Source organism: Lynx rufus, unplaced genomic scaffold, assembly GCF_022079265.1.
Source record: "Lynx rufus isolate CCGP_SWC_20201006 ecotype Redwood Valley unplaced genomic scaffold, mLynRuf1.p SCAF_16, whole genome shotgun sequence".
Lineage (NCBI taxonomy): Eukaryota > Metazoa > Chordata > Mammalia > Carnivora > Felidae > Lynx > Lynx rufus.
Window position 1 is genome coordinate 56319904 of NW_025814830.1, and position 10541 is coordinate 56330444.

The following is a 10541-nucleotide window of genomic DNA, read 5'->3' on the forward strand; positions in this document are numbered from 1 at the left end:
ATTTGTTTCTGGCGTTTGCTGTGCAAATGTACGAGAAAGATGTGGGGCTGGCGGACCTCCCGGCCAGTGGTGCTTGGGGACATCCTTGGGACAGGCTGACGGACCTGGTTCTCAGCTCCTTGTTTTCCTGTCACCGGGAAGCTACTTCTTGCCTTCACATTTAGATTTGAAAAGATTGCTCTCCTCGAGTCTGTTTCCTTAACAAGTCGGATGCCAAAGTGAATGACAAAAACAAGTAAGCGACCTTGTGTCCCAAGACACCTTTGGATTTCCTGGCCTCATCTTTGTTCCTGGCCACACACACTTAATTAGTCAGAAGTGGGTCTTAGGTTTTGTTTTGTTTCATCTGAGCACATTCCGGCTTGGATTTGGAATTTTGTATCTAAACATTACCGAAAAGTCCTTGGACTTCTTGAGTTTATTTTAGGTTTGTAGCTGTTTTGTATTATTTCATTTGGGCATTAAACAGTCTCACAGTTGGCACCATATAGAGGGAAACCGGATGGGCGCCCTCCAAAATCCGGTGCTCTTGGGTCCAGGAGTCCCTCCGTAGGCTGCTTCAGACGCATCCCCTATGCCATTAATGGTCCCTCGTCTGCCAGTGACGGGCCTGTCTCACTACTGTGCGGGGAAGCCCTGTCCGTGAGGCTGGGAAGGCGGCAGGTGCGTGCGTTCTCCGCGGGGTGGCCGCGGGGCGCTCCCAGGTCAGCCGCAGGAAGCCTGGAGGGATGCTTTCGGCTGCTGGCCTGGGAGCTCGCTGCATTCCTGTTAGATTTTTCTATATTCCCGACCCTGTTGGAAAAGGCCACAAACACCAAGGTGGGAAGGAGCCGGGAGCTCACCATGGGAGACGTCCCGCTCGTTCTAGGGCAGGAGGGAGGCGGCGGTGCTGGGCTCTCGCCCCCCAACAGGGCAAGGATGGGCTGCGCACTTGCGGTGGTTTCGTGGTGGGGCGCCACCGTGATCCGTGCGACAGTGGCACGTGACCTCATTTTTGCTGCTCTGTATTTTCGATTTGACGTAACTAGGCTTTATTCCTCACCAGTTTGAAAGCAGGTCCAAATGTACACATCGTGTCTCCGCCTGCTGTGTGTTTCAGGCGGCTGCTGGAGCTTTGAGCTGCTCTCTAACCATGGCAGGCAAATGAGATTCTTGTGTGATCGATTTCTGTAGTGTTTTTACTTTCACCCGCTTCACGTGAAGCATGTTATCCTAGTAAATCACAGCTGCGGCGGGGGCACGTGACAGAGCGGACCGTCCCCTGCCCCCTGGCCTCCTTGTGAGTGGCTCCGGCTGAGAGCCTCCCCGAGGACCTGTGGGGCGCCACCTGCCGGGCCCTCTCCTCTTAACCACTGTCTCTGTGCCTCTCTGTATGCCCTGGTCCCGGCCTGCCTTGCGCTGGTCACCGACACCTTTCTCTGCCCTGACTGTGGCCTAGAAAGGAGGGGTCCTGTCCCAAGCCCTGCTCGGTTAGTGCGGCTCATTCTTTGATTGTCACACGGCACTAGGTGAAGGGTAGACTGATGTACTTGTCGGTCGGTGGGTTTCCCTCCTCGTGCCACAGGGGTGCCGGCCAGTCAGTGGTCGTGACGTGCCCTCTGTGCACAAGCTCACGGAGGTTCTTTCGAACCTGCTCTTAATAAACGTGTTCCGGTGGCTGGGAAACCCGGTGATCTGTAACTTGGCCGTCCTCCGGTCCGACCTTCTAGACCTTCTCCTCCATCGTCCTCCCTTCAGGGCGAGAGCAGACTCTGCCGCGTAGGTCCAGGTCGTGGATGCTGTTTTGTGGCCCCGGGTGAGATGAGGCCCCCACGTCTGCCTGCCGGACTGCGGTGTGACAAGGAAGCCCTGAGAGGCCGGCTGGCTGGGCTTGGGAGGGAGCTCCCCACGGGCAGAACAGTCTCTTGCCCGCTCCTTCCTCCCTGTGTGTTTTCTCCCTCAACCTCCCCTTAAGAGAGCTTTTCCAAATTTTGAGGACTACCTGAAAAGCGTCGCAGATCGCTTCTGTGTGGCGACGTCTCTCTGCCCGTGGCAGAGCCGCGGCCGGGGTGCCGATGTGTGTGGAGGTCAGCCCGTGGTGGGGGACGTGCCCTCCGAGGAGCCGAGTGTAGCTGCAAGGGAAGCCGGTGAGCAAGGCCAGGCCGGGGCGGTGGCCCGGGTCCCGGGGGCGCCTTCCCCACCCAGGGCTGCTGGAGGTCGGCGTGCGTGAAGCCGGCCTGGAAGACGCTCTGTGATCCGGGTCTCGGTGGAGCCTCCCCGCACAGCTTCTCCGCAGCGAGCCCGGCTCCTGACGCAGCCCCCCAGCAGTCTTTCCGTCCCCTGTGGTCCCCAGAGAAGTTGTCCCCCTGCGGGGCTCTTGCCGCCTCCCTTTCTCCTGGGGCAGCGCGGTGCCCCCTTCCGGCCACGTCCCCAGCCCTTGGCTTTGAGGTCCCCGCGGTGAGCAAGGGCAGGGCGCTAAGTGCCCGGAAGGCCTTTCCCACCAGTCCTGTGCGCGTTGACTTGGCCTCATTCCCGACTCGGCCGTCAAGAGCCACCAGTGCGGGCACGTTGAGGAGGTGTGGTGTTTGGAACGAAGTCTCAGGTGGAAACGTTTTCCTGTCTTTACTTTCACTCGCCAGCCAGGCTGGGGATGTGCCTCCTTCGATACCATGATGAAGCACGTTCGATGCTGCGGTTTCTGACGTTCCAGTTCTTACGATTTACTCAGTCGTGTGGCTCGTGTGAAAAGTCACCTCGTTGGCAGTGCTGACAGGGAACAGTTCGCCCTCAGGAAACCGTAACCTGCCCTCCATCGAAGGGGTGGTGGCTCACGGCCAGAGCCAGAGTCAGACGGAGCCTCGCCTGGAAACGGCCCCACGACTGCGCGGTTTCGTGAAAACATAGTTGCGATCTGACCCTAAACCGGCGTATTCAGGGATCTTTTGTATCGCGCAGCGGTGACTGCGTTAACCTCATGCTTTAGCTCCCGGGTTTCAAAACGTCGTGTGGTTTTTAAGTTCAGTCTGGGGTGCGGCAAAACCATGCTAAGTGGGGGTGGCTTCGCTGCACGGGTCTCCCGCTCCGGCCCCTCCTCCCGCCTTCTCCCCCCACCGAAGGGCACCGAGGACACCGTAAATGTCTGTGCGGCTTTGAGAACTTACCACCGAGTGCTTTTCGTCTTTTCCCCGTTCTGGTCTAGCCGTCGTGAGGCCGAGTTGCCGCCCCTGTGCGAGCCCTCCCCTGAGCCACACACCTGTTCGCGTGACTCCGCCAGTTAGAGGAGAGGGAGTGGGGGCCACCCCTGCCACGTGGGGGGTGGAGGTACGGAGCTCAGCAGGACCGGGTCCTCTCTCTGACCGTGAGCAATCCGGTGGAGAGTAAGTCCCGGGAAGAGAAAACGTGAATGCTACGGGGTCTTTGGTTTTCTCTGGTTTTTTCAAACCCTTCTTTCAAACACTCTTTGGTACAAATGGCTCATGATTATGGTGGAAGGGGAGCCGTCGTCGTTGTTGGGTCAGCCCTTGGAAGTGGGAGGCCAGCTCCTTGGAAGGAGACGGCCGAGGAGAGGCCGGCGTGTCGTGCGAGTGTGGCTGCGATGACCGGTGAGCACACGCCTGCAGGCTCACGCCGGAGGCTCGTTCTCTCACGGTCTGGAGGTCACAAGCCCAGTGTGGGCTCACGGGGCTGCGGTCAGACTGTCACGGGGCTGGCTCCTCCCAGAGGCCCCAGGGGCGAATCGTTTCCTGTCTGCCCCAGCCTCCAGGCCTGCCGCTCCCTTGGCGGGTGGCCCGTCCTCGTCTCCCGTCCCCCGTCCTCCAAGCCAGCGGTTGGCCCCTCTCTGCCCCTCCGCAGCTGGGAAACGTGGTGTGTGACGTGGGGCCCACCTGTTGCCGCAGGACACTCCCTGTCTCCGTGTCCTCGCCTTTGTCCTGCCTGCAGGTGCTTCTGCCACGTCTAGGACGTGGTTAGGGTTAGGGTTAGGTTAGGGTTAGGGTTAGGGTTAGGATCTGGGGGGTTCATCTTCCTGGCCCAGCTGGCTGGTATTAGAACACGACACTGCCCGCAAGTGGTTTCTGAAGATACACGAGGAGGGGTGGTTGAGAGCCGTCTGCCGTCTTCTTTTCTAAGAGTTGAACTCATCTGTGTTTTTCCAGCAGCGGACGCATCGTTACAGTAATAGAACTTTTGCTCGTCAAAAACTACAGTGCCGTTTAAAAACCACGGACTGTGTTTTTATACAGACTGCTGGAGATCTGTATCCGAGCTCGCCTCTCCCGGGCTCAGCAGCCCCTTCCCCTCTCTCAGTGCCCTCACCCTCTTCCTCAGCTCTGACCATTGGTGCGGGAGGCAGTCGGGCCGGTCGGGAGGCACGGTCATTCCCGCCCTGCTGTGGACCGCCGGCAAGCATCCGTGATCCCGTGGACTCATCGTTTGAAGGGGGGTGGGATGCGACCCCGGGTATAAACACGCAGGGTTCACGGCAGCTCCCTCGTGAATGCAAAGCCACGGATGCCCTCACCCCTACCTCCCCGTCCGGCCTGCGGGGCAGCGAGGCGGTGGCCCACCTGCCCAGCTGTTGGGGGGGGGCGGTGGGAATTGGGCCTGGGGGTGGGGTCACTCACAAGTGGTGGGGTCACCCAGAGCCCATCCCCCGGGGCCTCATCTGCCCCTTCCTGTCGGCACGGCCTACAGTGGGTGTCCCGGGGACTCGGGGCCTCCCGTCACCTGGGGGTTCCCCTCCATCAGCGTCTCGGACCTCCCTCCCGATGGCAGCTCCTCACCCTGAGCGCCTCTCCGTACCGCCCGCAGCCGTGGGTCCCTGACTCAGGCACGTCTCCGCTTTGCTTCATAACTGCGGGCATCTGCTGCCCCGTTTCTTTGTGTGCTTGGCTCTTGAGCACTCTGGGGGCTCCCGGCGGATGCGGGTCGAGGACGTGCCGCTGTTTTCTGTCCCCTCCAGGCTGCCTTCAGGCTCTGCCCCCGAGAACCTCAAAGAGCAGTGGTTTCTGGGAGGTGTCCGTGGCTCCTGCCTCTGTCCCACGTCCCTCTGCCTCCTTGCCCCTCTCTTGGCACCCTCGGCCCCGTCCCTGAGCTCACTCGTGTCCAGTGTGTGGGTGCTTGAGGGGGTCACTTGCACACGTTGCACAACTCGGTCACGCCGCGCGCGCCCAACGCTCACACTCGCGCCGTACAGGCGCTGGGTTGCCGGTCGGATGTCATTCCAGGGCCATTCACGAGACAGACGGGCCCCGCGGTGTGGTCCTGGGCCCGTCCCCCGTGGTTCACGTGGTCACGGCGGAGTGGCTCCGGTGTCCGTGCTGACGGGGTCTGCTTTGTCTCTCCAGGTGCTGCAGGGGGCCCAGCTGATAGCCGTGGCCTCTTCCGACCCTGCTGCCGCGGGCGTGGACGGCTCACCTCTCCAGGGCAGCGACATCCAGGTCCAGTACGTCCAGCTGGCTCCGGTGACTGACCACACCGCTGCAGCTCAGGTGGGTCCCACCCCTCGTGGAAGCACACACCCTGTCGGGATAGGTCCCGGGGCTTCTGCAGCTCTGAGCACGGCCTGGGCGTTTCTCCTTCTGATGTCCCCCCGCGAGCAAGGTCCATTGTCACGGAAAGGCACGTGACTTGGACACGGGCACCGACGTGGGCGGTAGTTTTTGTAAGTGCCCGAAGCAGTGAAGGCGAGGGCTTGGTTCCCGGCCCACGTGCCACCAGGTGTTCATCTGTAAGATCAGGGGCCAGCGTCCGGCTGTGCCTTTTGACCCCACGGGGCCAGCTCCCAGGGACTGCAGGACGAGAGGGTCCCTGTTTACCCGAGGTCTCGCTGCTGCTCTGAGAGTGGCAGGGCCCAGAGGTCAGCACTCGTGCAGACAACAGGCTCTGCCTTTGTGGCCTTTGTGGCTCGGCCTTGACCCTTTCCCAGGGGCGGGTTGTGGGTCCTTGTCCCCAGTGGCTCTTCTCTGTGGCACAAATGCAGGATGGCGCTTCACTCGGTCCTGAGGGGCCCCGTCTGGCCTGGTTTCCAGCCTCCCGCCTGGGCGCCTCCTGCGTGGCAGCCGAAGGCCTCGCTGGGAACCACACGGGCATTGGGGCCCAGGGTTCCCTCCGCTCAGTTTGTGCGTACTCCACGCGCCGTCTGATGGGCTGAGCGCTGGCTCCCCGGCCCCCACCTCCCGTCCCAGAAACCACTCGTCTCCGTGCTCTCCTAGAAGCACAGGAAACGGTCTGGACACGTCCCGAGATGTCAGATAAGGGGGCTGCTGCTTGGGGATTTGACACGTTTATAGAGCTGCCCCCTGGTGAGTGCGCTTGGCCGGATGAACACCGTGAACGACCTCTCCTCGGATCTCCTGGGTCTGGGGAGCCAGGCCCGGGCCCCCCACGCTAGGGCCAAGAGCCCACTGGAGGCCCCCTCGAGGGGACGGCATGCTCTCAATCCGATGGGGCGACTGTGTGTTTGTGAGAGTAACCTAGGACGGGTCCCCGGACCGCGGGGGTCGCTGGCACAAAGCTCAGGCCGCGGGTGGCCCGTGTTCTGAAACCTCGCGGGCCTTCCTGCCGAGCCCAGGCCGAGATCACCTCTGACGCAGGACTCCCGTCTGCCCCGAGCGTTGGCCGGTTGGCTCCTGCCGGCCTTCTCGTACACCCTGCCATTCTCTGGGCCCGCTCCTGTACTCCTGCATCCCGGCACTGAGGAGCGGTGTGTGTCTCGATGCCACGGGCCTCTGACGCACGGAACCGAGGCCCCGGATTTCCACGCGGCCCTCTCCCCTCTCGCGCTCCGCTCGGGCCCCGTGCCGGTGCTGTGTGTCTGCTCAGCTCTCGGCAGGAAGGAAAATTCTTTTCTGCTTTCCTTGCAGCCTCATGAGGTGGTTGCCGAGGAATGGAGTTCAGTGGAGCCAGCCAGGGTGCTCGGGGCGACCTCGTGTCCGGGTGGCCGGCTGGGTGGACTAGGCGCTCTTGGGAGACCTCGGTTTTTTACCTCCTAATGCGCGGCGAGGCCCCAGCTGGCAAACGCGGTTCCTGGAGAAGGCGCCGCCTCTCCGCCTCTCGGTCCCCACCACCCACCAGGCCACCCCGGCCACTCCCACGTGAGGGGCCACCGCAGCCCGGTGTGGCTTTTGTGCAGTGGTGACCGCAGCGGCCCATCGCACCCTGGACGTGAACCAAGAAGGGTTGGATGTGACCGGGAGCCCACGGTGTTGGGGGATGAGGTGGCATTCTCTCTGGCTGGCCCATTTCGGTGGTTTGAGCATTAACTTGTCCTGGAAGAGAGAGCCCCCCTGCAGGCCCGCCTTGTCCCACGCCGGGTGGCTCGTGTGATGCCCGTGTGGTCGTAAGCGGGGTCGTTGCACGAAGGCGGTTCTCCTCCCCGCTGCCCAGCAGTTGCAGAAGGGTCACACGGTGTGCGCCACAGACCGGGGATGCCGTGTGCCGAGCTGTCTCACCGGCCCGGGTTTGCGGTCATTTGACACATTTCAGAGTGGAGGAAGGCCGTGTCCATCTTCGCTCTTCGCCGCCCTGGGCTTCCTATCTGTGTTCTTGGTCTACATTCCTGCCTGGCCGGTCTCAGGACCCACTTAGCGCGTCTGTATAAGAACAGGCCAGAGAATGAGGTTTGCACCCACTGGGGTGTTTTCCCTGTAGCAGACCCCACTCGGCATGGGCTTGAATAGTCAGTGGGTTACACGGCAGCAGGGTGGCCCCAGGCCCGGCCCCCCATGCATGTCCCCGGAGCCCGCTGCTCCTGTCCCCTCACCTTCCGTGGCCCCGCTGGTGCCTCACACAGACGCGACCACGTCTGCAGAGGGAAAGGGCTCCTGTTTCTTCGTCAGCACCAAGGCCTCCACTCCTGTAGGTTTCCTCTCGGTTCGGGTTTGCCCATCAGAACGGGGCCACATACCCGAACTCGCTCCTGGAAGAGATGAGAGTCCCCCAGGAGCCCCCCAGGGGCTGTAAGAGCCGTCAAGCTCCTGAGAGGATGGGCTTCTCTTGGGCAGGAGGCCAGGGCACTGGCCCCATGGAACAGCCAGTAGGAAGGGCAGTGAGTGCCTGTGCCCAGGCAGGTGCCCGAGTTCTCACCTTTGTGGGTGCCCAGGGCTCCCCGCTGCCTCCGTCCCCTCAAACGTCTCGAAGGTTCTGACTCGTCTGCTTGGAGCCCTTTCTCTACGTTTCCTGCCCGAGACACAGGTCTGGTGCTGCGTTTTGAGAACACAGGAGAAGGGAGGGGTCCTCATCAGAGCGTGGGTGTCCCTGAATCCCAGGCAGGTCCCCACCTCATCTGTGCTCCGCCTTCTGTTTGCCTGGGTCCAAAGCTGCCTTTCTGGTTTTTCAAGGGTGGGGAAGGACTCTCGCTCCCACAGGGGCCTCTCTGCCCGGCCTGTAACCCACCCTGCCTCCTCTGCCTGCAGCCGCCAACACGGCTGAGTCCACTTTCCCGGAAATTTCCCAGGGATGTGTGGTCGCCTCCGCTGTGCCTCGCAGGTTCATGCTCTGGCCGTTCTTGCCCGCCCTCAGTCCTGGGCTCCGTGGGCCGTGTGGCCCATGCCCGCGCCACGTCCTTCCACTGCAAGGGCCCCTCCCGCTTTCAGGACGCACCGCGTGCAATGTCATTTGATACTCGGATTTCAAAACTGAAGCGTCAGTCTGCGGTAAGAGCTGCAGGGGGCTCCTGCCCGCCAGCGTCCGTGGCTGCCTGCCTCTTTCTGCCTTCACACCCGCATGCCTGGCCTCTGCAACCAGGTTTCCTGCCAGGGCAGCCGGAAACCCACCTCTGAGGGTCCGATCTTTGTGACGTTGCCTTGGCCAACGGCGTAGGGGAGCCTGAAGAACGAGCCCGGTTGTTCTCTGTTTCGGGGCTTGTTCGGGGTGATTGAGCCGGATGATCGGTGACTTACTCCAAGTCGTATTTTTCCCTTTATCTTAAAACTGTGAATATGCACGTAAGGTCCTTTTAATATCCGTAGATCATTGATTAGAACTTCTCTCGTGAAGGAGAGAAAGGTGACTGCCCCTGAAACGTTTTCTGGAACGTTGGAGCAGTTTTTATAAGAAGGCAAAACGGTGACCGAAATTCTAGGTAAATAGGACGGGTTAAGTACTCCGAAGGCATTCCCCAGTGATGCGCAGGGGTGGGACTGGGAAATTAGCACAGAATCTCGTTGGGCCACAGAGCACGTGTGGGGAGGGTCGGTGGGTAAAGAGGGGCCGCGGCCCCTGGGAGAGTCTTCTCCCAGAGCGGTGAACCTACGACTCTCGGCCCTCTCTAGCCCCGTTGTGTGTGTGTGTGTGTGTGTGTGTGTGTGTGTGTGTGTGTGTTCCGTGCGCGAGAGCCATTGGTGTTCCGTGGCCTGTGAGTGACCTGGGTGTGACCCGGACTTGCGTTGGTGGGTACTTTTATAGAAAGCCCTCCTCTCTCCCCTCTTGCAGACGGCTGAGACCCTGCAGCCCACCCTGCAGCCGGAAATGCAGCTTGAGCATGGAGCGATCCAGATCCAGTAGGCGGGCCGGGCCGCCACCCACAGCAGAACCGAAGGCAGAGCCGCCACCGTGCTCGGCGCCGGCCCCGGCCAGCCACCCTGTTCTCCACGCGCCCCGGTCCCATGGCTTTGCACGGAGGTGACTGCACATGCTCCGTTCGAGTGCATCTGAAAGCCTCACCCGCCGGGGAGAGTGTCCCAGTGCATACAAGGTGACAGTAACGGCCGCTGCCCCTGCCGGAAGGCCCTTACTTTTTGTCCCACTGTCGGCGTCTAGAGAAGAGAGGGGAAGCACAGCGTGCGTTGCATCGAGTACGTGCGGAAAATCAAGAACTACGATATTTTTCTCTGTTCAAACAGCTTTTTTAATTTGCTATGGTGTTTATAACAAAAAAGAAAATTGAAAAAAAAAGTGGAGTAGCAGAAGCCTTTTGCTGTGTGCTCTGTTCAGTGTAACGAAAATAGGTATTTGCAGAAGACAACTAACGATTTTGATGGAAATATTGCTTACCTACTTTTCTAGGGGGAAATGCTCTCAAAACTGTTAATTATGCATTTCTAATGAAATAAAATGTATTTATGACCACAGCAGCTTTGTATCCTTTCCTCTTGAGAGGTGGTTCACCCTGAGGCTGGCCTCATTCCTGGCGGGTGCTTGGGAAGTCACCCGATAGGCCCTTTCAGCCGTGCTGACGCCGGAGGCAGGGTCCTTGTCAAAGAAAGGGTCGTGGCTGTTTCTTGCAGTCCGGTGTAATGGGGCCCGGGAATGGCTTCCCCAGATGCCAAGCACCGCGCCATGGCACGCCCCCTCTCGAACACGGGTGCCCCTCGGGACCGCGTGAGCCTGTCTCGGTATTGGGGGAGTTTCCGCAGGCAGACTGTGCTGGTGAATGACACGGGCCTCTCCCAGCTGTACGGAGTTACAGCTCTGGGGATCCTTAGGGAAACTCACACCCAAAGAAGCATGCTCTAGCGTCTCTATTTTAAGAAGAAAGAAAGTTCCGAAACCGAAGTCCCAGCGGTGCTTCGCATGACGTGTCCCCGGCGGTGTCTGGGCCGCTCGGTCCCCTCTGTTCTGGC

General features: G+C 60.7%; 1 protein-coding gene across 5 annotated transcripts in view; it reads left to right on the top strand.

Annotated features, from left to right (window-relative positions):
- The window catches only part of BANP (BTG3 associated nuclear protein), a 115295-nt gene extending 105246 nt beyond the window's left edge, over positions 1 to 10049 (top strand). For all 5 annotated transcript variants that reach the window (XM_047078899.1, XM_047078902.1, XM_047078903.1 and 2 more), the window contains 2 exons: positions 5325 to 5468; positions 9412 to 10049. In XM_047078899.1, coding sequence (XP_046934855.1) covers positions 5325 to 5468; positions 9412 to 9483 — 216 coding nt within the window. In that variant the 3' untranslated portion in view covers positions 9484 to 10049. The remainder of the gene's footprint in view (positions 1 to 5324; positions 5469 to 9411) is intronic.
- Positions 10050 to 10541: the final 492 nt, after the last annotated feature.